This window comes from Netta rufina (assembly GCF_964035555.1).
Source record: "Netta rufina genome assembly, chromosome: 12".
Classification (NCBI taxonomy): domain Eukaryota; kingdom Metazoa; phylum Chordata; class Aves; order Anseriformes; family Anatidae; genus Netta; species Netta rufina.
Genome location: NC_140135.1, coordinates 7,321,110 through 7,348,286, shown reverse-complemented (window position 1 = coordinate 7,348,286; position 27,177 = coordinate 7,321,110). Strand labels below are relative to the sequence as shown.

Genomic DNA, 27,177 nt, shown 5'->3' with positions numbered 1-27,177 from the left:
CGCAGGGAAGGTTCCCTCACCCTTTGGAAGGGGCTGTGCAGGACACGGTGAAGACATTGCTTTAAAATTCATCATCTTGAAGGAAAAGAAAGCGAGCCTGGGCTGTCACTGATCATGCTGTGAGAAGAAAACGAGAAAGGTAAATGCAAGTCCTTCCTTCCAGCTGGAAAGAGGGCAACTTTACTTCTGAATATGGGGGAGAAAATGCAGCTCTCCGGGACTAGAAGGTGCAGCTAAGCTTAGCTTTTCCCATGAAATTGTTTAAATAAGACCTACTCCTAAAAATAAGCATGGAAAGTCATTGCAGAGAGGAAGTGCAATGTTAGCATTCCCAATGAAAAACTTTTTATTTCTGTTTTAGGATTAATCCAATTCCTTTTATGGCATCCACCTCTGAAAGAGGATTTGTAGTACTCTGGCTTTTCCCCAGCTGTGTATGAGCATTGGTGTTCCCAATCTAGCTTGCTCCTGTGAGCACAAACATGAAGTAATTGAAAGAAGTAATGCCAGGTGTTTTGGCATTAACCATTAACAACAAGTTTATCTTAAAGCTGGTGATGGTGACATTCTCTATGGCTATTCTTGGAGGGTGTAGACTAGTGCCAGATAAGCAGAGGGTTTCTATGACTTCCTGCTTTCTCTCTCTTCTGCTCTCTATTCTAATCTGGTTTTCTCCTCCTTTCCTCAAGGCAGCTGCATCCTCAGAGACTCTGCTCAGACCATTCTCTCAGCTCATGCAGGGGCTGTGAATGTGGGCTCTGTCTGGATCTGTGAGCTTCACCTACAGAAAGGTAATTCCCTTTGGTTTCACTGTCTCAGGGGCTGTCTCTCCATCTGCAGCATTTGCTGGTAGCAGAGCTTGCGTACTGCCAGGAGCCTCCTGGTCAGGCACCGCTTCTGCCCATCCCTGACTTCTGCAGGAGCTGCAGATCCTGATGTTGTTTAACAATGTAATAATGAAAAAATCCCTTTTCAGGCAAGACATAAATGCCTTTAGGGGCTGTGCTTGACTTCAGATTCCAGTAGGTGTAGTGACTCTCTGGGCTCTTTGCTAACGCATCCCCCAAGCTCCAAAAGCTGTAGAGTGGTCGCTGCTAAATCTGGCTGTATGCAGGGTTAGCTGCAATGCATGTAGCATTGCACAGCTCTTTTGGGGAGATTTATCCTGATCCAGTGTATTAAACAGCTGTGAGCACCTGGATCGGTGCTCAGGTTTGGAAGGTTTTTAACATACAGCAGTGTTGAGCAGTACCAGGAAACTTGGCTGTATTACATCTCGTTTTTGTCACCAAATCCTAACAGAGACATATAGTTTCTGTAATAAACTTTAACATTTTTAAGAATATTCAACCCCTACAGTTCTGTGATTCTGTGATCTTTGCCTTTAGCTGAATTCCCTTTTTGGTTTCTCCTTCTGGGGAGTTTATAGCAATTTATTTATTTATTTATTTATTTATTTATTTTTTAAATTTATATAACTTTCTAAATCTGTTTTAAGAACTGGAAACCTGGCCAAAACAAACACTATGGCTGACAACATTCCTCCCCAGGCACAGAGGATGGAGGTGTGCTGGGGCTAATACAAGAGCCTGTGCAGGCTGCCTGGGCCAGCTACTTGGGCCAGCGCTTCTGAGCATTTTCACCCTCATCACTCGCTCTAGATTTCCAGAAACTTTTTTTTTTTTTTTTAATATTTCTTTAAAACCCTCCTTGGGAAAGGTCCTTTGTAGCCTGTACTTTGACTACATCTTTTCTATGTACATGCTACTAACCCAGGTCATTTCTTCTTTTTACTGCTGCTTTTTGCTCTTTGGACTGTGGCTTGTGTTTGATGGCTGCCAGCAGAGGTGTTGCATGGAGTGCTGAAGGATCAGGGAGCAAGGGCAAGCCCCACCACAGCCTCTCTGCAGATAACAGGGAGAGGTGAAGTTGCAGGGAAAGCGATCAGCACCCACTGCCTGGAGGCTGATGACACGCTGCCTGGCTGGGGATGGGGCATTCAGCAGTCACCTGTGCCCTGCGTGGGGCTGTGAGCTGTCAGCTGTAGCCTATCCACTGCTGAGAGTAAAGACATTGAGGATTTGACCCCATGAGTTTATGATTCGGAAGAAACAGAGCTCAGTGTTAATTATTAAATTCAGAAATTAAACTATTTATAATGGGGAAAGAAGGCAGAGAAGAACAGTTCATGAATAAAATGGGGCCACAAGTCTTACTTAGTGGGATGTGTGCTAATTTTCAGATTTTAGGGGTTTGTAAACGATACTAAAACGGGAGGTGCTCTTGACTCCCTCAAGGGTAGAGAGGCCTTGCAGAGAGATCTTGACAAATTAAAGGTCTGGGTAATCAACAGCTGTTTAACAAGACAAGATAACAAGGTAAAGTTTAAGAAGACAAAACAAGATAAAGGTTATCGATGGAGCAATCGGCAGGGTCTGTTGGAGGGTTGGGACAAAGCAAGGGGAGGTGCCTGGGGAGCTGGGACATGCTCAGGACACCAGGAGGTTTTTATCAGGTGTTAGTTCTTGGAGGGAGAAAAGGAGGGGTGGAAGGCAAGGAAAGTCTGAGTCTGAACAAATCCAGAGCTGATCCCAATGTAGCTGTAAACAAATGCAGCTGAGGGTTGGGTGTGTGAGGATGTGATGAGATGGAAGGAGAGCCCCCTGGCTTCAGGAGTTTGTTGTTTACTGAGCAAATCTCGGGTGGAGAAAGGGGAAGAGCAGCATGTGAGATAAGGTGTTAGACCAAGCAGGGATAAGTGGTGCTTTTGTTCTCCTCTCGTGAGGTTTTGTCAAGCTTTGGAATTGTTATTTGTTCTGGTTTTGGTAAGGAGATGGCCAGACATGTCTATCCTGACTTTGCTCACATGGAGCATGGTCCAGGTGCTGACACCAGCCAGGAAACTTTCCCCTGGTGAAGAGCTGCCAATTGCCAGCATCAGGACTGTGGCTCCTACTCTGGCTCGCTAGGATGTGCCCTGCCTTGTGTACGTGGGCCTGATAGTGTTGGGCTTCATATGAAAACAGAGGCAGCCAGAACTAGCCAGGAAACTCTCTGCTAAGCAGTGAGATGCCTCAGGGAGCCTGTTGGGTCTCAAGAGCCAGGACTGACATCAATGATGCCTCCAAAGGCCTTTGCTTGGAAGGGCAATGAGCCAGTGTGTCCAGGGCAACTAGAGATCAGAAGACTCTTTGGAGAGGTGAAAGAGGGGCAAGTGTCCTTTGTGCTTGGAAAGACACCGTGGGACGTTTTCAGCAGGTGTGTCTGCAATGTGCTCCTGAGTCTTTTACTTTTACATGTATGTTTTTCAGAGGACCTTTATCTCAGCTCTTCTGCCAAGATAAAGCACTGAAATGCAGCCTGTGTCCCTACATAGCCTTTCAGAGTTGGAAAGAGTCAGTCTGCAGGAGCTAGCCCTCTACCAGCTGCAGGAGAAGCTGCTCGTTGGAGATCTCAGCTTGGCTAAAGGTAGGGGATGGGAGAGGATGGCTTTTGCCAGGGAAGGAACAATAGCTGAGCCATTATTGTTATTCATCCTCACTCCTGCACTTCATAATGTGGGATCATGTTTATGGAATGACATTTGTGACACTTAAGGGTTTTGTTCCATTTAATTTTTTTGTTTCCTGTTTTGGTATGAGCCTTGAAGGCCTAACGAGCCTTCTAAGGAAGGTTTGTGTGGCTATAGGAGTGTGAGAATATGACCTTGTCTGTTGTTTGCCTCTGGTTCTCCTAATCCAAAACAGATGCAACATGATTCAACAAGGTCTTCCAGCAGGGCCGTCTTAATTCCGTTGGGATGGGACAAGCTTTGCTTTGTGCATCAATGTTCAGCACAAAGTTCTGACGCTGGGATGGGGCTTATGCAAGGCTAGAGGACATGCTACCGAAATTAATGCTGAGATAAATATAGAGGTTCCCCAGGGACTGTGCTCCTCTACCCTAGCCTATGAAGAAATACAGGCACTATCTGCGTTCCCAACTGTCCTGATGTCTTCACATCTAACCAAACAAGTGCAATGAGATGGGGATCAGTAGACCAAGCAATGAGATGGGGATCGGTAGACGCCTTCCCAAACTGTACTCATTACTTAACAGTGGCCAGACCAGCTCCAATGCACTACACTGTATTTTGGCACCCCAGTAGGGCAGAAAATACAACTCGTGTAGTTTACCAGCTATACGGTCACCTGCTACCAGCAGAGCGGTTGCAGGAGGAGCCTGGGGGTTCTCCAGCCCCACTAGAGCACCAGCACCAGCCAGGTGCTCTTAGACATTAGAGCAAACAGCCGCTTTCAGGATTACCCTTTTGAACTGCAAAGGAAACGTGATGGGCACTACAATCTCTTTTTGGCCAATTCTGCAAGAATAAGTATGTGGTTCAAGCTAGAGGTGAACAAGAAAGATGAAATCTCTGCAGGAGGTACATCTCTCAGTGAAAAAAGGTCATCCTTGTCTTCCAGGTTTGAAGTGGGCTTTGTGTTACTCTCTCACAGAGACACCAGCTCATGCCTTCTGGACAGGGGGAGCTTGGTGGTTTCTTTACTACCTGCTGCCTTGTGGTTTGTTTCCATTGGGAACATCTGGAAAGCTTTAGGAGTGGAGTTACTGTGATGGTGTTTAAGCAGTGGAGTTTTGCTGACATTTTTCTTCCTTATCTTGGTACTGTTTTTGGCTCTGGATTGTTCTTCATCTTCTTGCTATCTAGTCATTTGAATGAAACAACACATGTGGTGCAGTACAATGGTTAATGTAGGCTATTCTTTATACAAATACTGTTCATACCAATGTGTCTCTCTTCAGAATCTTACAAAATAACCCAAACATTTATATAAGCTGTGTCTAGGAAGAGAATTCTTAAGGAGTACAGAGCACGAGCCAAGGTAGGATGATGTGTTCTGGCTTGATTTAGTATAGTTATTGGATGAATTTTCAGTTCATAGTTACAATAAAAAATGATGACTGATGCTCCTGAATGTATAAATTGGAGCATATTTAAATATGGAACTTGACTGTCTAGGATCAGGATGGGACTTCTGGGTGGCATGTGTTTCATCTAATAAGTGTGGCACTGCTTTGTCAGCTTCTCAGCATTCACTCACACAAGGGAGGTGCCTGTGGCCACGCTCAACTGATGAGGGTGCAGAAAGGAAAATGGCTTTAAGGTGGGACTGATCTAAAGCAGCCTAATGAAGCATAGCTTTTGCTTTCTCTTGCCCCCATAGTTGGACCTAAAGGCAGTAAATCTATCCGCCAGAAACTGGAGAGCTTTTCAAAGGAGAAGAAAGGTGAGCAGCCTTCCTTTTACCCAGGTTTTGGTCATCAACTCAAACAGAACTTGTGATTTTTTTGATGGGGCTGAGATGGGAAGTGTTCAAAGTCAGCAAAACGTTTTGTCCCAAACAAACATTTTGTTATTTCAGTGTGGTGTGTAATCAGAATTACACAAACATGAGAGCATGTCGAAGAGTGCATATGAGTGTGTGCATGAACATGCATATGTAAAGATGTTCACTTGCCTACCTGCACATTTTACCCCTAGTCTTGCTGGTTTGAGTTCTGGTTTCTTTTCTGGTCTCTTGAAGAGTATCAGCTGGAAAGTGGGGAAAACAGAAATGTAGAGTATAGTCAGCTGGGAACAAGCACTTACCAATTATTTTTTTTTTTTCCACACAAGTATGAAGTCTACTCAAGGTGATTTTTAAGTCTGGTATCTTATATCTGTTATTCTCTTCTGAAGGCTAATTATTTTTTCCAGATATTCACATAGATCCTTGGCAGCTGACCTGTGCTGCACTTGCTCTGTCTTGTTTTTTCACTGATAGCAATACTTTCCAATTCCTTCCATGTTTTTTTCCTAGACTATTCTCCTCAGACCTTTGGGATCCCACTTTTCCAAGTCATTGCCAATGATCGTGCATACAAGCAACTGCAAGAAACCGTGAAGAGTAGCCGCCGGCTGTGTTTGGAGGTGGAAGCAACAGTGACAAACTTTCGGGCACAGATGCAGAAGAGGTCCCAGCTGGGCAGGAGCTGCTGGATGGTACCTTGTGAGATGTTCCCTGAAGAGCCTCTTTCCCCAGCTTTTCCTGACCATAGCTCTTCCTGGAGTCAGAGAAGGGTACGATTGCAAAAATGGACTAAGTTCTCTGGCAGACATGTCATGATAGTATTATAGGCTGGGGGAAGCCCTTGCTTCAGCAACAAATCTGGTTTTCCAGGGTCTGTTCTTAATGAATGTGTGTTATTCATGCTGTGTCCCTGTCTGCCCTCAGAGTAATGAGGTGGGCACAGTTCACACACTCGGGGCCACTTCCACCCAAGAGATGGACTGTGAGGGGTGGGCCAGTCTCTACTGGCCCATCTTGCATGGAAACAGAAAGCTGAGGAAAACCAAAGTTACCAGAAGGACATGGCCAAATTCCTGTCATGACAGATAAGAAACAGGCTTCTTGGCTTTAGTTCTGTTTCCTGTGTGGAGAGGTGGGTATTAACTTGAATTTGGTTTGCTTCATCTCTTTGGAATAGAGACCCATCCCACCTCCTGCTGTGTCCCTGTAAATCCTGGTGTAGAGTAGCTGCAATGTAGGTAACTAAATCCAGTATATTGCTCAATCAAAGATGAAAGATTTGGGGATGTTTCCTCTTTGCCCATGTCTGCATGCAATATGGGCTCTGTCCCAGAAGGAAGGCTGTGTTTAGAAACACCTCCCGCTAGGAGCAGTGTGCATAAACAGATGCGTGAGAGATGGAAATTGCTTCTGTGATTCTGTTGCAACCCAGGATAGGCTCTCTGTAGACATCTGCATTCATTTGGAGGTGACATTTACCTTTCCCACAAACTTCTGAGGTCACAGCAATGATGGTGCAGTGGGATCTTGTGGGGCAGTTCCTGCCACCCCGTGAATGACCTCTCCTCCATCTCAGGGGGCAATGTCCGTGGACTCCATCGCTGACCTGAGTGACAACAGTTCCAAGCTGCTGGAGGCACTGCAGTTGTCACACCCCCACGAGCTGGATCCACGGAGAAGCCTGGGCAAGAAAAAGATGTTAAGCCTCAACCCCATCACCTGGCAGGTCCCGCGGATTGTGGACAGATGTTGCAAACATATTGAAACATACGGTAAATACAGATTTCTCTCCATTTGGGTGGGCTGTCCCAGAGCAGGTTGGTAAAACCCATTGCAAGTGCTGGGTCAGGGCAGTTTGGCCTGGAAGTTCCCAGCTACAGGAGGAGACGGCTGATTTCTGGGGCAGGGTACGCTGCTGAACAGTCACCCAGGTAGAGTCCTCCAGGCTGAAGGCAGCCATTGGATTGAGAGGTGAATGTCACCTATGTGTATTGGTGACCCTTTCCTGGTGTGCTGGCCTTAACTTCCCCTGCAAATCCATTTCAAATCTCAGAGTGACCGTAAAAGTGGTTTTTCCTCCCTGATCCACAGACAATCAAATCTTATGGCTTCAAAACCTTTCTTCTTATCCCCTCTGCCAGAAATGGGGAAGGACACACTGCCTCATGTGCAGGTGAAGAGAGCTGTGTCCGTGATATTTACATGTTGAGGTGCTGTAAGGATGGGATGGGGCAGCAGGGAGCTGTGAGAATGCAGAGCACTAACCCACCTGTCCCACAGGTCTCCAGACAGTGGGCATCTTCCGAGTTGGGAGCTCCAAGAAAAGAGTTCAGCAGGTAAAGTGAGACACTTACTGCATCCTCATATTGTTAATATCATATCCAAGGGACAAATACCCATATGGGAGGTGAATGAATAAAGCAGGCATTGGCATGCAGAGTTCTAAAATATCACAGGCCATGCTGGAGCAGAATATCTGTAAACTGCTGGGTCCTTTTTTGCAGCCATGGAAAGCAGGCTTCATCTCTCCAAGCTGCCTTTAGCATAGGAGCCTCCTTCCCCTGGTGGCACTTCAGAGCTCCCTCTGGGTTCTCTTCACCAGCCAAGGCGCTCCCTCTGGTCAGTAGCAAGCTTTTGGGCTCTGGCATGCTTTCTTGCAGTAGCTCTGCAGAGGGAGAAGTTCTTGACAGCATTACTCATATAAAAAGGAAGAACTGACTGTTGCTTTTATTCTTCTCATTTCTATCTTTAAGCTGAGGGAAGAGTTTGACCACGGGCTGGATGTTTTCTTGGATGAACATCAAAGTGTTCATGATGTGGCTGCTCTGCTCAAAGAGTTTCTTCGGGACATGTCAGATTCATTGATTCCCAGAGAGCTCTATGCAGCCTTCCTCAGCACAGCCTGTAAGTACCCACATCAGGACGGTGACTCAACTGAAGTGCATCTTCAGTAATATATGCAGCATGAGCAACGTATAGGAGGAGCTGGAAGCTACTGTGCAGCAGGCAAACCATACCTTAGTTGCCATCACTGAAATGTGGTAGGACCATTCCCACGACTGGAGTGCTGCAATGGACACCAGTCTGGCTCCCTCCAGGGCTTGTTACTAAGGATTTAAACTAGGGCTGTCCAGATAGAAATATGTGTACAGCAGGCTGGAAACTGCACTAACGATGGGTTTCTCTCTTCCTAGCCATGGAAGTCCCAGCACAGCTGGCTGTGCTCCAGCTGCTGCTCTTCGTGCTGCCCCCCTGCCACAGCGACACGCTGCACCGCCTTCTGCGGTTCCTCAGCAAGGTGGCCCAGCATGCCAAGAGCTCCTGGGGCCCCGATGGCCAGGAGGTAAGGCTGGCCCACAAAGATCAACTGTATGAAGAAGATTGTTCAAACATTGTTGCTTAAAACCCAGCAGAGTTTCTTGCAAGCCTCGGTTATTCCTTTGACACCTTGGGTTCACGATGGCTCTCTCCTCTGGCTGCTGTTGAGCCAGCCAAATGCTGAGGATTTTTTTCAGTTTTTAGCCAATGTTTTAATTAGATCTATTAAAGGTGACAGTTCAGGCTGCCCTCTGTTGTACAGCTAGCTAGGGACCAGGTTTTGCTCTTAAATAAACTGGGGCAGGCGACATTTAAAGAAGAGGAGGAGGAAAAAGAAGGCTTATAAAACAAATCGTCAATAAATTTCCTTTTCTATGGTGAGTCTGGGTTGCTCTCAGTTCAGTTAAGTGATTTTCAGGATTTCATTAACCCCAGAGAGACTTGGCTGCACACCTGTAGGCAGCACAAGGGACCTCTTTAGTATTCTACTTCCAACTTTCATGAAGAACTCACCATCATGCATTGAGGTTGATTTTGGTTTCTCTGGACAACTTGAGCTCTAAGTCTCTTCATGATGGAAAAAGACTGTTTTTCCCCCCCCGCCTTCCCCCCCGTATTGTAAGACAATATAGAAATATCAGCTGTCAACTTCTAGCACGGGTTGTGAAAGTGAATTAGAGGGAGATGAAGGCTCTGATGCAAAGAAGGGGTGAACACGTACTCCAGCACCACACACCCTTCAAGCTAGCCCTGCATTCAGAGAGGACCAAACTGGACCCAGATCAGCACTCTGTCCTCACTCAATAGCTCGTGTTCCTGTCCTAGGGTGGGTGAGGCTATCCTGGGACATCTTGTGCCGGTGCATACATAATCTGTAATTTCTCTTTGTGCTTGCTTGCTAGATTCCTGGGAATAAAATGACAGTTTCAAACTTGGCCACAGTCTTTGGTCCCAACATACTGCAGAAAGAGAAGCCTGGAGAAAAAGATTCTGGTGCCAAGGACTTTGAAGACAGCACTGCCATCATACTGGTGGTTCAGAGGTTGATTGAACATTACCAGACCCTGTTCATGGTAGGTGAGGCTTTCCCAGGACAGCTTTTCTAGACCTTTTCTTCCTATCTGAACAGTTTCTTAATAGTAGCAAGGACGTATTCACAGCCCCATTTAACAGCAGGTAACTTGAGTCAGCTTGTGTAAATGTGATTCATTGTCCATGACACATGTGAGTATTAATTTGGGATGGATCCCCCACCAGGGGAAGAATTATCTCTTTATCAGAATTGGCCATGCTGTACCTCGACCTGTGCCCGGGCTCCATCCTCTCTCCACCCTCCTGCTAGATTAGTGGGTGACATTAGTGGTAGGGGGATGGTTGGACCAGGTGATCTTGGAGACCTTTTCCAGCCTTAATGATTCTATGATTCTAATCCTCCCTTTCCTTGAGTCAGGCTCTCTTTGGTTGCCTATTTATGGCCTAATCTTCTGTGACTAACCTCCAACCATTCATCACATCTCCCTCTCTGTGAAATTCCACTTAGGTCTTACTTCTACAGGTCTGTGAGCAAGTACTGGCCCAGCGTCCTTTTGGCTCTGCAGCACAGGGCCCTGGCTGTCTGCTTTTTTTGCCTTCAGAGAGGAGGAGGTGCCATGAGCAGCTGTGTTTGTGTATCTCTCCCAGGTCTCTCCAGAAATGCAGCATGACATCTTAAGAAGACTGTTTCAGACAGACCCTGATGTCATTGACTACCTCTTGCGCAGGAAATTCAATACTGTGCTGTAAGTCATGCTCGAGGTACAGCTGGGGGGCACCTCACTGCACTGTATAGTAACACTCGATGCACTGCTGGCAAGTCAAACACGAGTCCTGCTGACCTTTTGGGCACTCCCCTCGCTACCCATCTTTCCTGTTCCTTCCATCCCTTTTGGTCATAAGCTGCCCATCCAAAATCCTTCATTTTCTGTGTTAATGCCTTCTACCAGCTGAAACATCATGGCTTTTCTCTGTCTCTTGGCCCTCCCTATTCTTTTTTTCTCCCTCGTCTGTGTCACATTCTCTCAGAATTCCTCCACTGCACACTTTGCTGTGTGTGTATCTACACAGCTCTTGTCCTGCTGCGCTCCCAGTCCCTTCCACTCCTCTAGGCTCTTAGGATCACAGAATGATGACTGCTCCATTTTCAGCTCCATCACTGGCCTCCTGCAAATTTTCTTCACTCTTGGTGTTGTCTGCATTTCTGTTCATCCTTTTTTGCCTCTCTTTCATCTGTGTGAATAGGCACGTGCATGTATCTGTGTGTGTCTGCCAGCTATGTCTGTAAATCTATTTCTTGGCTGCAGGATAGGATAGTCCCATAGAGACTTGGGGTCACTGGCAGTCCTGTGGAAGGGGAGTTTGGAATAGAAGCACTTTGAAAATCCTATTTTTTTTTTTTTTCCTTCCTTTCTTAGGAGCACAGAAAGTGAGGATTTGACAGAGGAGCATGCTCCAACCCCACTGTCTGGTCAGACCCTGGAAAGCAACTCTGTCTCATCAGAATTTTACAGCAATATCTCATTCCTAAACCTGGATGTTGACATCTAGCAAGCCTGGGCCAGGCCCTCTGCACTGCCTTCCATGGACAAAACCGTGCAACATTTCTACCACAAAAATAAGTTCTCTATCCCACTTTGGAGGAGTGGAGAGATGAAGGGTGTATAAATATTTGTGGGAGCATCTCTGCTAACAGTAGGCATGCCAAAATGTTCTGGTGTAGGCAGACCTGCAGCAGGAGAGGTTTGCTTGTTGCCAGCAGGAAGGGTTTCCTGATGTGGGTTTATTGCTAGATGGCAGCAAAGAAACCTGCGTGCTTGTGCCTTGTGAGCAAGCCGAAGAGCAAATGGCATGTCCTGTAGCCTCCTTGTACATCTGAAGCAGTGCCTTCAGCACAGCACTGCCTCTGTGGTCTGCTGCTTCACAGGAGTTTGTCCCCAGAGCTGTGCACGACTCGCAGCTCAGGGTTACCAACACACTGGCTGGTAGTGTGACTGCCTGGGGAAGACAGCCTCTCCCCCTCTGAATAACCACCAAAGCACTGGGACAGCAAACTGGAGCAGGCTGAGGAGCAGCTGGCAGAGGTCTCTAACAGCTCCGTGCCATACTCAGCAGATGGGACCTCCAGTCACCTGCTGGGATGGGTGCTGTGCAGACCGGGCCAACACGGCCTGAGACACAAGTGGATGGGGATTGCCAGCAGGGCAGTAAGGATAGAAAAATGCAGTTTAACTTCATGCAATTTGTGTTTTGATATCCCATTTGCCATGTGTTATCCTGTCACTGCCTCCCTCCCTCCCTTTTTTGAATTCAGGTTTCCAACTGCTCATTTTATAGGCATAAAACACTTATTGACCACAAAGTATATAGCTAATGTACTAAGTAAGAGGGAACAATATACTCTGAAGATTATTAGCTGCTTTTTCCTTGAGTTAATATTGAGGAAGAAGACTGTGTAATGGATTGTAGAGATCCTGGTGGATTTTTTTCATTTTCATGATCTTTGTCTGAGAAATGTCTGGTTTGGTTTGTTCTGTATCTATAAAGTTTTGTGTTCAGCTGACTTTGGGAGCCAGGGAAGGTCTTCTGCTATCGCCCAGCCTCTCAGACTAGGGACAAATTTACTGCCACGGTTAAGTTATACTGCTGTTCTGTTTGGACAGAGGCACCCTCAGGGCAATGCCATGGTGTGTTGGAGGTGTGAGTCCTCCCAGCAGTGATGGGCACTGGGAGCTGTGGGGGTTTGTGCTTTGCTCTAGCTGGTGTTAGTTCAGGGTTTGGGTGAGGCTCTGTGGCCTTCTGAGTGGGATTCCAGGAGTCCTGCTCCATTTGGACAGCTGGGAAAAAAGCCTGATCATCATCTGGGATGTGGTCACATCCAAAAAATGGTTGCACTGCCGATGCTTTTCTACACGGGAACAATTGTGGGGGTGACAAGCCCGGGAAAGGGTGACACACAGGGTCCAAATGCTGATGCCTTGCCCTTCTTGTGAGCAGGGAGCCCACAGCTCAGCTCATGTGCCCTACACTTGCCATTGAGGGGTTATGGCTTTGGCCACACTTTGTAGCATCAAGAGGCTTGTTAAAAAATGCGTGAGCCTTCTTTGCCATCAGTCAGGGAGATATTACCCTGTAGCCTCGGTTGCACTGCTCAGGGTTGAACTCTTGTTTTGAAAAGGCCCCTTCCCTGCACATGGGTACAGTCAGTATGGGTGGAGACAGAGTACCTGGAGAACGGCAAGCTGGAAAGAGAAGAGTGTGCTGAGAGATAGCTGGTGAAAGCCTCCACAAAACTGATAAACTTCAGAGATTAGCAGTGCTGTTGAATCTGCAGAAAACAGATAAACCCAGGACACCATGAGTCTGCTGAATGCTTCTGGGGCCACTAAGCACACTCAGGCATCAGCTGCGTGACCAAGACTGTGTCCAAGGAGGCAGCAGCTGCTCTGTGCAGACAGTCTGCAGGATTATACCTGCTGCAAGAGCAGACCCTCCAGGGGACCTTCCAAGTTTCTTCCTAAAAGACTCTGGCATGTCAGTGAGATTCTCTGTTCCTCGGTCAACTGCCAGCATTGGTCTCGCTGTTCCCCTGTGGTTTAAAGGACTGCCAAGGACAAGGTGTTCTAGTAACTGTTGCTCTTGGCAGATCGGGGAAGGGGGAATATACAGCACTAGGACACCTTTTCTTTGTCCCTTCTGAAAGGGAGCATTAAGAAGGGGAAAAATCCTCATATTGGGAGGAGTCATTACAAATATTCACCAATAATTTTGAATCCAAGAGACAGCAGATGATCTCTATAGCTTTAATTGGATAAAAACATTCAAATCATTATGCCAAGCTGAAACTTGGACTGCAAATCAGCTTTTTTTTTTTTTTTTGTCGTCATGTGGGAATATGAAGTGTCTGAGTTCTGGATGTATGGGGAATGGATGGATTAGTCTTGGTAAGTGCAGCAGGTTGGTGAGATATTCTGGGAAGGACCTTCCTAAAAGTGTCATGTATGGGATTCCTTGGGGACTGAGTAGTATGTAGCATATTCTAATGGAGAAGGTTATGGAAGAGGTGAAGGAAAGCTACAAGTGTGCAGTAGCAGTAGTGGTGATGCTGGTCTGGAAACTCATAATGCACAAAGGGGAGGGACACAGACAAGCAGAATGGCACCACTGCTAGCAGTGCTGGAGGCAACGAGTCCACTGCCTGTATGTGGTGCTGGCAAGACTGAGGCATAGAAAATGGACAGAGATGGCACAAACCTTCCACATCCCTCATCTTTTTTCATTGTGGGAACATTGCAAGAACTTTGTTGCCTAAACATTTCAGCAGCTACAGCTGTTTGTGTGCTTGCAAAGGAGGAAGCCAGAACCATCACAACTGAAATTAGGATCTCAAGCACAGTACAAAACAGCAACATGCTTTATGTTCTGTCATGACCTGAGCACAACATGATCACACTGCTTTCTAGGTAGGGTTTTTACTTGTCACTAACGCCAGGGGCACCTGATCTAACACTGAAGTCAAGGGTGAGAAATTCAGACATCTATTTCCATCATGTTTTTGATCAAATTTTTTCAGTATCAAGAAAAGAAAAACAAAACCGGATCGAACATTTTACTTTAGCACGTCACTCAGAGAATGGTTGTGGCATAGATTAATGCTATCAGCACCATTGGCTTCCCTACTTCAAGTCCTCTGAGCTTTAATTTCACTGAGCTTTCCATATGCCTCTCTCTAAGAACCAAGCACTGAGCAATTATAGTGGATAACATGCACTCTACCATTTTCTCTTGAAGATGCAAGCAAAACACCAAAACATCCCATGCACTTTTGGGAAACACTATCTGCAGAGCCACACCAAGGGTGAGGAAGGAGAGATGTGCAGATTGCAGATGGTTTGACCAACAGGTCTACGCTAGACTGTAGTGTCAAGCTACCTACCTGCATAGTCCCCTTGGAAGCCACACAGGGATTTAAAGGTGACAAAAAGGTTTGTGGTCACCACTGTGCCTTACAGTAGACAGCCTAGAAGAGGATTAAGTCAGCCCTGTAAAGGCTTCCTGGCAGACAGGCTGGCTGCCCTCAAATTTAATTTAAATGTGCACACACAAACTCACTGTTGTATTTCTCGTGCTGATTCCCTTGGGCCATGGGAAGAAGTGCAAGGCATTGCAGAGCCCTTTTCAGAAAAGCCACTACAAAGAACATTGAATTACTGTTCAAGTTTATGATAACCTGAAGGTGACAGGTACTCTGAAATGCTGTTTGCTTTGCTTTGCAAGAAAATTGCTTTTCAAGTTTGCTTTTCCAAACACTGCAACAGTGGTGTCTTTTGCAGTCACCTCAGGGAAATCCACCCTTTAAAGCTGGAGTTTTTTATTACAGAAAATGTAAAAAACATTGTGCAAGGACTTTCCACCACGTCACAAGACAGAACTGCTTAGTACGGGATGAACATCGGGATATTGCTAAAGCCTCCACTTGAGGGCAGTACAGCACCTGCATACATACTGCTTTCTGCACGTGAATTGCTGTGAATTGGGTTGAAATGCTCTGCACCACCCTGCACTGAAAAGAATTAGAGACACTGACAAATGCTGCTGACATCATCGATTTATTGGTATGGCTATCCAAAATGATATAAAAAGAAATAATACTAAAGATACCGTCCATCTGCAACAATAAACTAGACTCTACTCCTCTGTAATGCCTCATCTGTTAGAGCCACCATCTGCCTCTTATAGCTACTGGAACCCAGGCAGGTGGACAGTTTTAGTCGAAATTGAATCACAGTGACAGAGTAGTATCCATATCCACAAACCAGCAGCAAGGGGCAGTGAATGCCTTCCTCTGCTCTGCAGTGTACATTTAATGGGAAAGGTGCAAAAACGTAGGAGGCTTCCCAGCACGGTCCACAATGCCAGGCAATCTTCTCTGGATGACGTTCCAGTATTTGTTTTTGTCTCTTTGTCAAGCAGTCAGACAGTTTGATGGTTGAGGACCTCTTCTATTTGCCAATCATTGGTGCTGAAATTATTCAGCTCTAGGCAGAACAGTGGTGTTTGCTGCACCTATCGCTTGTGGGAATGTGTTGTAGTGTTGTCCAGACACGGACCTCTCAGCATGAACACTTACGAGTAAAACTGAAGAACAGGAGCTTGCCTGTATAGACTTACACCTGGAGCCACAAAGGTGTCAGCATTACCTGATGGTTCTGTACAGGACTAAGAGACGTTCACCCTTGTTGCAAGTCAGTTTTTCAGGCCAGGGCAAAACTCAAGGGCACCATCAGCAGTCCGGCTTTATGACAACTTACAGACATCAGCCCACTGGAGGTTAAAAACTGTCTCTTTTAGCTGCGAAGAGCTGGGCTCATTGATCAGCACAGGCAGCTAGGGCTTAAACAAGAAACGGTGACCTGGTGAACTGCATTGCTATCAAGGGATAGGAACCGGCGAGGTTTAAATTCAACCTGTACCTATGGAGCGTGGTGGGGGCTCTGCTGGGAGGACAAGCTGGGGAAATCCTGCTAGGGAGCTCACTCGTGGGTCAGCAGCTCCGCAGTGAAAAGGACAGCCCTCAGGAGAGGACACAAAGGCAGAGATGGCTGTAGGCTATGGATTTGTGTCATGCAGCTGTGCCCGTGCTGAGCACAGAGACGTGCAAGGGGCTAAAGCACACGAACATATACACGTACTGCAAAGCAGCCCCTCACACCCCGAGGGCCTGAGGCAGCCCGAGGACCTGACGGGCACGGCCGGGGCTGGGCTGGAGGCGGCCCCGGGGGCGGCCTCGGGGCGGTGCCGCCGCCACAAAACGGCCGCGGGCCCCGCGCCTGCCCCGCCCGAGCACCGGCACCGGCACCGGCACCCCGAGACGAGGTGAGCGAGGGTGGCACTGGCACCCCGGGGAGAGAGAGCCAGCCCTGGGGAGGGGAGTGCTGAGCCCTCGTCCCTTGTCCCAGCGCCGAGCCAGTGGCTGAGACCTCCCTGGAGCCGCCCCGAGGTGGTGCCCGGCACGTCCCGGCTCTCAGCGGGTCCCTCGTGGGTTTCCAGCGGGCTTTGGCTGCGGCTCCGAATAGCCCAGGGGCCTCGCTCAGCCCTGCTGGCATCTCACCCGAGGGCGTGGGGTGAAGCTGGGGCAGGATCAACAAAAAGCCGGTGCCCTATTTCAGCGGTGCTGCTCCTGAGGGCACTCGGTGGAGGCTGTTCACCTGGTGCCTGTTCCCAGAGCCTCACTGCCTGGTTTCTTGCTCGCAGCGATGGCTGACGACTTCAGCGACCTGTTGCGGGAGTTCGATGAGGCGATGGAGGACTTTGCGAGGGGCCCCGCACGTCAGTCCGAGCAGCACCTGGAGGAGCTGAAGAGGAAAGCGGGCCACAGTGTCTACGACAGCGGCATCGACGAGCTGGAGAGTGAGTCTGGAGCTGGGGGGTAAGGAGAGGTGTGGGAGGATGGTATCCAGTGGGATGGAGCTTCTTTAAGAGCTGTGGGGTTCTGCCATGGTAAATTGCTCAAGCTCCCCGCTGGCTTAGCCTCTGGGCTGCCCATCTGACCCATCCCCTGAGGGCTGGGTGAGTAAGGCTGGGAGGGCTGTGATTACCATGGGATCTTGGTCCAGGGCCTGCCAACATCTGCTTCTGTTTCTGCTGGGTTGGCTTCTGTAGGACCACCAGTAATGTGAGAGAACAGGGGATATCAAAAGGAAGCAGCACACTGTAGTAATCCTGAGGAATCCCCATGGCCATGCCCAGGCAACCTACAAGCATTCCTTGTAGCCAGGGAAGAGCAGGTGGGCTGGGCGAGGGTCAGGGTAGACCAGGGTCCTATTCCATCTCTGTCTCTGGTCCTTGTTCCGTCTCTGGTCCTGCAACTTGTTCACGAGGTGCCTGTGGCCTTGAACATTGACTGACACTTTGCATCTGCAGGTACCAGCACATCCCCAGCAAGCAGTCTAAACTCCAGCGAGGAGGATCTCAACACACATGCCAGCGCTTACCCCTCTAAAGGTAAGGCTAAAAGATCTGTCTGAAAGGCTGTCTGCCAGGGTTTCCTTGGGCACGTTTGGGAAAAGCCTTTAAAACGGTGAAGAAATTCCCGTGTCTGGCAGCTGAGGTCACCCCTTCCTGGCTCAGCAGCAGTGGACCCTGCTCTGTGAGGGGTGTGTGTGCAGGTGTGCCAGTGGTACACTGCAGGATCTGGAGGTGGGAATGAGCCTTGAGGCCCTGGCTGGATCCCAGAAGAGATAAGAAGTTGGATTGGTATGTTCCCCATCAAGGCTAGGCTGGCCAGGGGTCTCTTTAGGAGGGTCTTGGCATGAAGCTTTGACCTGGAAGCACAGGATCTTACAGGGATAAAAAAACACAGGGAACTTGTCTTCTTCACATGATGTACTAATCCAATTCCCTGACCTCAGCTGAGTCCATGCTGACTTAGCTCATATCATGCGCATGGGAGGATGTGTCCCTGCCTTTCTGTTTTCTCTGATTACAAGCCTAAATTGCCACTGGCTGCTGTACAGGATGCTGATCTGCATGATGCCTGTTGGCGCTATCATAGCCCCAGAGCCCAAGTCTGGAACTGGGAGCAGCGAGGGTTGGGTTGGTGGGCTGAGAGGCTTTGTGTGGAGGCACATAGCGCTGGAGGGTGGAAAGATTGTATCTGCAGGTAAGAGGTAGTCCTGGGGTTTTCCTTTCTGTGGTGTCTTTGGGCAATATCGTGGGTGTGGAACACCCACCCCCTCAACTGTCTATGCAGCCATTACATAAACCCTTGACCACATGCTTCCAGGCAGCCTGCAAATTTGCACATGACTGTTGTGAAAAGAGCAGACAGCTTGAGCAACTGTAGTCAAAACCAAGGGGCAGAGATCTTCTCTTAGACTAGAGGAGGGGAAGAAAGAAAGGACTGATGGTGTCTGTTTCTGTTCCCTAGCTAAACTTGGAGACACACAGGAGCTGGAGGAGTTCATTGCAGATCTGGACAAAGTATTAGAGGGTACGTACACAGCCCTGGTCACCACACTTTTGGCACAGACATGGGAATGCTTCTAACACACAAGTGTGGTTTCTCCAGGGCTGGCTGTGCTCTTCCACTGGTGTGGATCTGGGGTGTGACTTATCGCCTCTGTCTCAGGGTGCCTCTCTCCTGTAGTTGGTCTGACTGTGCTCTGGTGTTCCCTTGTTCTGGGAAATACCCCCAGGTAGCTGCATCCAGCATAGCAGGATGAAAGAGCCTTGGAGAAAAGTAGCTAAGCATAACATCATGTAGGGCTCTTGGCATTTTCAGGAAGATCTCAAGACATTTGTGGTTCTTTACCTGCATCATACCTGCTCAAAGGCTTTTCTTTGCAGCAGGCAGCAGAGTGGGTGAGCAGGAGGGGGAAGAGTATTTGTACTAGTGGTATGTCCCTGTGGAAATATCCCATGTGGAGTGAGGAATGTGAAGATTCGGGCTTGATAAGTATCACCTAGCAAATGCCACTTGGGATGTGTTGGCAGTAGGCAAGTCCTCTTAGGCAGGTTTACCCAGGCAGCGCTACAGTATTGTAAGGTGAGTCCCCAGGAGCTTTCTAGCTGGGGAAACTGAGTTATGGGGTCCACAACTCCTCTCTAAACGGGCTCCCGAGTGGCAGGCTAGAGTTAGAATGTGATTATTTTTGTTCCTCTCCTCCCCAGAAAGGCTACATAGGTCACAGTTCTCAGTATCTGTTACTTTCCTTCCCTTCTGAGTGTCCAAAATGAGTTGGCTGGTGGGGAAGTGTGACTCAGGACCAGCAGAAGTAATACTTGGAGTCAGTAAACCAGGAAAGGTTTACTCAAGGGTAGCCCTGAGAGCAGCTCTCTGCTCTAACCCTGCTGCAGGCGATGCTGGATATAGTGGTGGGGATGTACAGTGTGCTGTGCAGCCTCCCCAGCTGAGGTCTCACCACTTCTTTCCCCATTGCTCGTCCTGCAGAGATGTGAGATGTGGCTTTGGAGCATTGGGAGGAGCATCCAGAGTAGATGCACGCAGCGCCTCCCTGATGTACCCTCTGCTTCTGTGCCCCGCCGCTCCTCTCCTGAGTGGATGACAGCTCTTCTACGCCATGGGACGTGCTACTCCGTGTCAGGGAAAGGCAAGGAAAACCACAAGCATGGACTGATCCTGCCTGAGCAGGCCAGCCTCCTCCAGCCTGCCTTCACAGCTGCCTTCTGGACCAGCAGCAGGAGAGCTGGGATGCGTTTCTGGGACTGTGGGGTTGGGGTGCTGGGGCAGCTGTGCTTGTGCCAGTCTCCTGGCACTGATGGGCTCAGGCCTGTGGCAGCTCTGTGTTCGTGGCTTGTTCAGGCCCTGGGGCAGGGCAGGCTGCTGGGAGGGCAGTGGGAGCCTGAGGGTGCTCCTCCCTGGTGGTGTGGGCACAGCCATAGAGCAGCTCTCTCCTCAGCCTTGCTTTTGGCCCGCTGGGAGATCTCCTGTGGTCTGCTGGCTGGAGTGGCACAGGCAGCTCTGCTGTAATGTCATCACAGGCACCAGACTCTGCTCTGTGAGGGAGGGCTGGGCATCTGTAGACCAAGTGGGTTTGGGGAATTCGTGCCACTGAAGCCAGAGGATGATGGTGGCATGGGGGGAGATGAGCTTGCAGTGCTTCAGTGATACCTTGGTGTCCTCTCCTGGTTCAGGAAGCCTGTTTCTGCTGTGGTATGCCATGCAGCAGCCACTGCTTGCCCTTTGCTTTGCATGGGTATCTGCAAATAATGCCCCTGTCTGGACCCCAGGTCCCTTTGCCCTGCCTTCTGCTATAAACACTGTAAAAATGATGTTGTACACTGTACAGTTGCTGTATTTTTATGAACGGGATTTTAAATCTTGGCAATTGTCTGTGTTTTTTGTCCAGCCTGCTCCTGTGGGCTCCTTTCATCTTTGGAGCTGCCTGCAGGTGGGAGCAAACACCGCTCCAGCCTTGAGTACTGCCAGCCAGTGGGCTGTGAGTAGTTGTGGAGGAGCTCAGGATGAGCTGAGCAGCCTGCCCCTGCCCGGAGAGGGTTGGGGAACTCCACGGGGACACCGTGGTCCTCTCTGCCCTTGCCTTGGCAGCATGGGGAAGCCACCTGAGGTGAGGGTGGGACAGGAGGAAAGTGCCTGGGGCAGAATCCCCTCTGTTCCACCTCCATCTGTTGAGGAGGTGATGAGCCATCTATTTTACCCTGAAAGGACATTGTAGGGCGTATTTCTTGACTGGCCTAAAGAAACAAGAAGAGAACAAGATTCCTTGCCATGGAGCCAGGTTTGCAGCTGTGTGTTTATTCCTGATATGTTTGGAAAGGTGAAGATGTCCGTGGGTAACACCGCATACAGACACTGCTCTTAGCAGCTCCTGCTCGCTAGGGGAGAGGCCCTGCTGATGCTTCATTTGGGTTTTCCCCTGCACAGAATTTTCCCCTACAGAGAGGCTGCCCTTTGAGTAGCGTGATGACTGGGAGGAACACAGGGAGACGTTGGGGTGGGGGGAGGCTGCTTGCTTCAGCCGTCGATGCTGCCCTTCCTTCCCTGTGACGTCCTGGTGAAGCACTGACATGTACAGCTCTGTTGCAATTGTCTGAGCAGGAAATGAGACAGATTTAGCTTCTCCCCTCACCCCTTGGTTTACGCGATACGCTGATGTCGAGGCTACTGGTCATGAAGTCAGGCAGCTCGGGTGCTAATTCTGTCCCAGAAGTCTGCTGACAAAACGCTGATCTGGTGAACTCGAGCACTTGGGCAAGGAAGCAGCAGGGCTTGTGAGCTGTCGGAGCAGAGCCCGGCAAAGGGCAGGCTGTGCATGGGACAAATTCTGCCATTGCTCTTCCCATGCTGGGTGATGTGGCTGCAGAGCTGCCTCCCAAAACGGACCCCTGAGCCCTCAAAGGGCAGCTCAAGGGTGGGGGTGACAGTGGTGCTGGGGGGCTGGAGGGGGCGATGCTGCTTGAAAGCGTTCCCGTGATCCTGTCCTGGGGTGTGGAGCACCCTGCTCTGCAGGGAGACTCATCCCACACCAGAGGGGCCAGGGCAGCAGAAGCTGCCAAGATTGCTCACATTGTCTGCGTAGTGGGTGCCCGGTGATGGCAGAGCCCCTTGATGTCACTGGGGGTGCTTTTTTTCCCCTCTGATTCATTATGTGCAGGAGTTTCACCCCTGCACGCTCTAACTCTGAGTGTGGTGTTTATTCCACCCACGGTCCCATTTTCCCTGTGAGTATCACTCACACGTTACGTGCACGTGTGGGAAGGGTGTTAATAAAACCTCGCTGGCCGATTGCGTGGCCTCCCATGGAGTGGCCGTGGTGCTGGGTGCTCGTCTGGGGCACCCCGCGCTGCCACAGCCCCAGCTGCTGCTCGCTGGCTTTGCAATAGTGCCGCAACTGTTGCTAAGCAACTGCATATATATGTAAATACTCTCAACCCCCAAAATTTGCTGCTCTGAATACACCCCTGCAGCAAAATAACGCCGTGACGTGCTGCAGGGGTTGTTTGTTGTGGGTGCTCTAGGAGAGGAGCTTGGTTGTTTCCTGGCCATCCAGCCCCTCGAGTCAGGTTGGCCACGTCGATGCAGCCCATGCTACGAGGCTGGTAAGGCCAGGGCACGGGAAGCAGAGGCAGGGAAAGTGAGCAGCAGCCCCCACCCTGCCATCCGGGGGGACACCCAGCCCTAGGCAGGGCGTCTGCGAGGCTTCCAGCCGTGTGTGTTCGCTGCAGTGCGGTCTGCTGCCTGGTAACCCTTTTCGTGTTTTCTTAGCAGCAAGAACGCAGCACATGCGGGGCTGACAAAGGACGGGAAGTGGCTAACCAGAGCCAAGGCAATCGCAGCCTCCTGCCTGCACCTTTTCCTACAAGCTCAGCTGCAAACATAGCCTTCACAGAGAACAGGGGGTTTGTTTACCTGTGGAGCAGGCACTGCCCTAGCAGCAGGTCTCATACAGGCTCTCTTTGAGTCCCTCCAGCTCCAGGCTGGGGGCATTTAGCTCCAGCCGCCACGCGAGATAACAGAGGAACAGTTCTGCTGGCATCCTGGAGGCCTGAACAGCTGTGTTGGGATGGAGGTGAGAGATTTAGAAGAGGTGGCCCACAGAAAGATTTGTTGTATGGTGGCCTCCCTTCAGGTTTGTGGGGAGGAGGACAGGCACGCAGATGCCTTCTGTCTGTATGGAGGCTGATGGAGCAGGACGTCCTTCCTCAGATGGTCCTTGATGAAGCTGTTCCCTCGTGGAGAGGTCTCCCCCACCTCAGTGGAGGGTAAAAGGAGTTACCGCTGTTCTTCAAAATAAATTACAGGTTAATGGACTTCTCCCTCACACTTCTCCCTCATTCACACATAACCAGAGCTTTCCAACCCTCTCCAGACTGCCTGTGGTCCTGCTCTGAGCCCCACCAGCAGTGCTCTCCCATCCAGCAGCCAAGTGAGTGTATTTGTACAGTGCTGCCCAGGGCTGGGTGCTCTCGCTGGCTTGGGGACTTGTGCACCACGCTGTGTTTCAGAGAGTAACCACATCCTTTATGGGGAGGGAAGTATCTAGAGCTCCAGACAGTTGGGCTGGCCACGGTGATGCAAAACGTTGTAACTATTTGGGGAGATAACTAACCCTAGGGATGATGCCTGCTGCTGCTTCTCTTTTCTGACAAATCTTCTGGCATGTTTTGGGGGGATCTTTCCACGTTTATGGAAAAGGGAGATACAGGGCAGTTTCATGTCCTGGTGTAAGAGCATATTTTTTGGCATGCTTTCTTTTTTTTTTTTTCTCTGTCTCTTGGAGAGGTGCTTGGGGGCAGGAAGCAGATCTCCCTGTAATTCCCCTCCCAAAAGCACGGCTCATTGCTCTCCCCCTCCCCAGCCCATCCTGTGATGTTTTTATGATATGAGTTTGTCTTTGCCGCTGCGAGGCCCCTGCCTTGCCCTCCCCTCCCTGCCTGGGGGCTGTTGTCCTCAGCCCTGGCATCATCTGCAGGGCTCATGATGCTCACCCCTCACTGTGCCTGATCATCACAGGCAGATACAGGTTCTTGGGGTGCAAGCCAATCCTGAGGAGCAAGGGAAGACTGGCATGGTGACCCTGCCTGCCTCCAGCCATCTCTCTTGTAAAACATCAGTGGCCTTTGGCCACCCCAGAGTCACCCCTCTGTGTTATATGGGGTGGCTTTACCTCCTGCAGTGGGAACCTGCACCTAGGCAAGGGGCAAAATAAGAGCAGGTTTCGTCTGATTCAACAGCTCCTCGGAAACAAGCTTCCTTCACAGAACTGAAAGGGGTGGTGTAGCCCAGAGACACCACACCATCATCTCTCTACTGGCCTTGACCACAGCTTCCACCTTGGAGACAGCAGATCTTAGCAGTGATGCCGCAGGATGTGAAACCACGGAGGGATCCAGTGAGGAACATAGGGAACTAGGGATTTCAGAGGTCATCATCGTGCTGGAAATTCCCCAGAGCAGCCAGCAGGAGGGAGGCTGGTTGGAGCAGAGCTGTGAGGAGAGCTGTCATTTGGGCTGACGAGCTCGGATCTCCGCTGCGAGCGAAGGGAATGTGGCTGTAGAACACAGCAAAGCGACCCTTACAGGTAATGCAAGAAGCTGGGGGCTTTAACAGCCATGGTGAGTTCAGGAACTTCCTACCTGTGAGGAAGAACAGGAGGAATTTGGCAAAGCTGAAATGTGAGGTCTTCATCAAACACAAGGTGTTCAGGAAGCCAGTCTGAGCATGCTTCTCCCCAGTCACCTTGCAGCATCCTTTACAGCCCACAGAGGCGTCCCCAGCTACGTCAGCCCTCAGCAGGATTTTTGCCAGTGAACAGTGAATCTCTCCTGGGCCATATTTCAGGATGCTTTAGGGCCTGTGAGCTGCATCTCTGCTCCAACCAGAGCCTGAGGGACTTTCCCTGTGTGAACTCCTTCAGTGAACAGCTTCATCCCCACAGTGAGCAGCGCAGTGCTGTCTCCGACGCCCGCCTGTACAGACTGCAGAGCAGTGATATCTGGGGGCTGACTTCATCCCCAAGGTATCCAAAGGCACAATACAGGCAGCAGCAGCCAGCACAGCATCCTGTCTCCTCACCTCCCTAGGTCACTTCCCTGGATTGTTCTGCTCTGCTAAGGACAAGGGTTGGCTGCTGGCCGTCCCTGGAGACAAGGAATGGACAAGTGTCGCTTGTCTCTTGGCCAGAGGAATCTCATTCAATGGCAAAGCTTACCTGTGGCACGGGACAATGGCACAGGAAGGTTATCCTGTCTCTCTTGGCTTCCTCCTACTTCTTTGGGAGCTGCTCTCCAGCATTCCCTACCAACAGCAATGTCAACCAGCCCCGAACCAGGGGCACGAGCCTGATTTCCATCCTTGCCAAAACCCTTTGTCTGATGTTGGAAAGGCTGGCTCAGGTTAGGGCAAAATTGAGGGAGAACAGAAGAACACAGCTGATCCATGCTCAGGCTCCCTGCTGGCTTAGATGACATTAACCTCACAATTAAACTAATTAAACTAATACCAGGATGATCTAGTCCTGTGTCACCATCCCTCTGGCATCAAGCCTGCATCCAAGCCCACCAGCTAAGCCTGCAAATTCTTTACCTCAGATTTTCTGCACTCAGAGGTGTGCAGCCTTTTCGTATTATTTGATCTTTGTATCTGAAATACCTTTTCTTTCATAATTCTTTTAATTGTTTTTGTTAGTACGATGACCAGCCACGTGCTTCTTTCCCCACTGTATCACTTGAGTTTTCTTGTCCTGTCTGTCCTACCTCTGTAGGATATGTTTAGAATTTAAACTTCAACTCTTCTCACGTTTTGCTGTGAAGCTTGCTTGCTTTGGACATGTTCCTTGACATCTTCTGTCTCCCAGATGTGCGCTGGCTGTCAGTAATTGGAAGATCAATGTTGAGTCAAATTGCTGATAGATGACACATACAAATACCATGTACATAAAGCAGCAGGAGGTGCTGCAGCATCCTCCCTGCAGCCTCGCATAGCACAGAGAATCTGCTCTTTCCTCTGTGTGGGTAGCTTGGACATGTCTAAGGGTTCCTCTGCTCTGTCTGCATCACAGGGCCAGCAGCTCTGTCCCTGAACAACGTCCTTGCAGAGACACTGAAGAAGCCGGTTGTTTCTCTCCTGAGGATTGTCTCCGTTTATCCCCAGCACAGGGGATGCATGTGACTGAGCTCTGCATTAGACAGGCAGCAGCAGAAAGTGCAGAAAAGCAGCAGCAAGAGGCTGCGCCTCTCTCTGGGTGTTCTCTCCAGGTGGGATTCCAGATTGAGTGTTGCTCAGAGCGTGGCAGGAATTCATCCCAGGGTCTTGAACAAGGTGGGCAGCACAATGGCAGGTGAGGAAAAGGCACAAGATGATGCTGAGGAGCAAATCTTGCTGTGCACAGGGGGTGTCAGGATGCTGGATGCTCCCGGCCCTGCTCCTCACCTCCCTGTCAGCCCCAGCCAGCCACGTGTTTCCAGCTTCTGCTATTTCAGGGCTTCCTGTTTCCCTAAAACAAGCGTTTTCCCAGCACGCTAGGGACAGAACAGGCAACTGTGGGGCTGTCACTGCCTTCATATGATGGGTCTGACTTTCACATTCAGACAGAGGAATTTTTCTTCTGGTGAAGCTCTCAGGCAAGTAGCATAGAAAACAATGGACAGGAAAATGGGTTGAAGTTGCCTGCCTTTCCCTTCCCTGGCTCCTTGGTATGTGTATTGTTTGTGCGTGTCTGCAGCTGTCTGTGAGTACCTCCAAGTCTGGGTTTCTGTTCCCCCATTGAGCTGCCCAGACAGGCAGCACAGAATTGCTTTTCTCTGCTAAGAAGGGCATGACAATGGCATCGTGGAGCAGACCCCTCTCCTTTCCATTCTTCCCTAGTTCCACACCCCTGCTCCTCTCTCCCAGAGACCATTGCTTTGCAGAAAGTCTGTTTTCTGCTGAGGTTTCCAAGGTTCACCACCCTGTGAACCTTTCTCTCTGGTTGTTCCAGGCCTTTTGCATACTATGCAAGTGAAAAAATAAATTCCGATTTCCAGGAGGAATAAACGAGAAGCCTATTTAATGGGAAAATCTCTTTTCCCACCTGAAAACACCCTGATGGGAGCTTTTCAGCCTGCCTCAGGACTCTTGTCAAGGAGTCTGGCAGGCAGTTGTGGGTGGGAGCTGTACAAGAGGAGGACAGCCAGCAGCAGGAGGAATGCTGAGATGGCACCTGCTGGGGCTGCCAGTCCCATGGGAGCTCCGCAAAGGACTGCACAGGCCTGGGTCAGTAACTCAGAGAAGGAGTGAGAAAGAGACCAGAAGAGCAACCAGGGCAGGAGAGCCCTTACCGTGTGCTGGGCCTCTGGGCAGAGCACAGAGGTTGCCTGTGCCAAGCTGGCCATCTCTAGGGAGGGAGCTGTTGGCTGCCTGCTACTCCCCATCAACCCCAATGCACTGAGCATGGGTGGAAGAAGGTGGAAAGCCAAATCCAGCAGCCTCAGCTCCCTTGGAAGCAGCCAAGAA

At 49.7% G+C, this 27,177-nt stretch overlaps 2 protein-coding genes across 2 annotated transcripts; both read left to right on the top strand.

The window, feature by feature from the left end:
- Nucleotides 1-12,054, top strand: ARHGAP36 (Rho GTPase activating protein 36). Its single transcript, XM_084294098.1, has 12 exons — nucleotides 1-139; nucleotides 690-791; nucleotides 3,312-3,468; nucleotides 5,226-5,288; nucleotides 5,862-6,121; nucleotides 6,928-7,123; nucleotides 7,632-7,687; nucleotides 8,105-8,255; nucleotides 8,546-8,694; nucleotides 9,572-9,742; nucleotides 10,350-10,447; nucleotides 11,120-12,054. Exons 3-12 carry the CDS (start codon nucleotides 3,354-3,356, stop codon nucleotides 11,250-11,252), a joined length of 1,392 nt encoding a protein of 463 aa, XP_084150224.1. The 5' UTR covers nucleotides 1-139; nucleotides 690-791; nucleotides 3,312-3,353; the 3' UTR covers nucleotides 11,253-12,054.
- Nucleotides 12,055-16,506: 4,452 nt separating this feature from the next.
- On the top strand, nucleotides 16,507-20,529 carry LOC311213849 (regulator of cell cycle RGCC-like). Its single transcript, XM_084294127.1, has 5 exons — nucleotides 16,507-16,577; nucleotides 16,956-17,111; nucleotides 17,625-17,705; nucleotides 18,631-18,693; nucleotides 19,654-20,529. Exons 2-5 carry the CDS (start codon nucleotides 16,958-16,960, stop codon nucleotides 19,659-19,661), a joined length of 306 nt encoding a protein of 101 aa, XP_084150253.1. The 5' UTR covers nucleotides 16,507-16,577; nucleotides 16,956-16,957; the 3' UTR covers nucleotides 19,662-20,529.
- The last annotated feature ends 6,648 nt before the right edge of the window (nucleotides 20,530-27,177 follow it).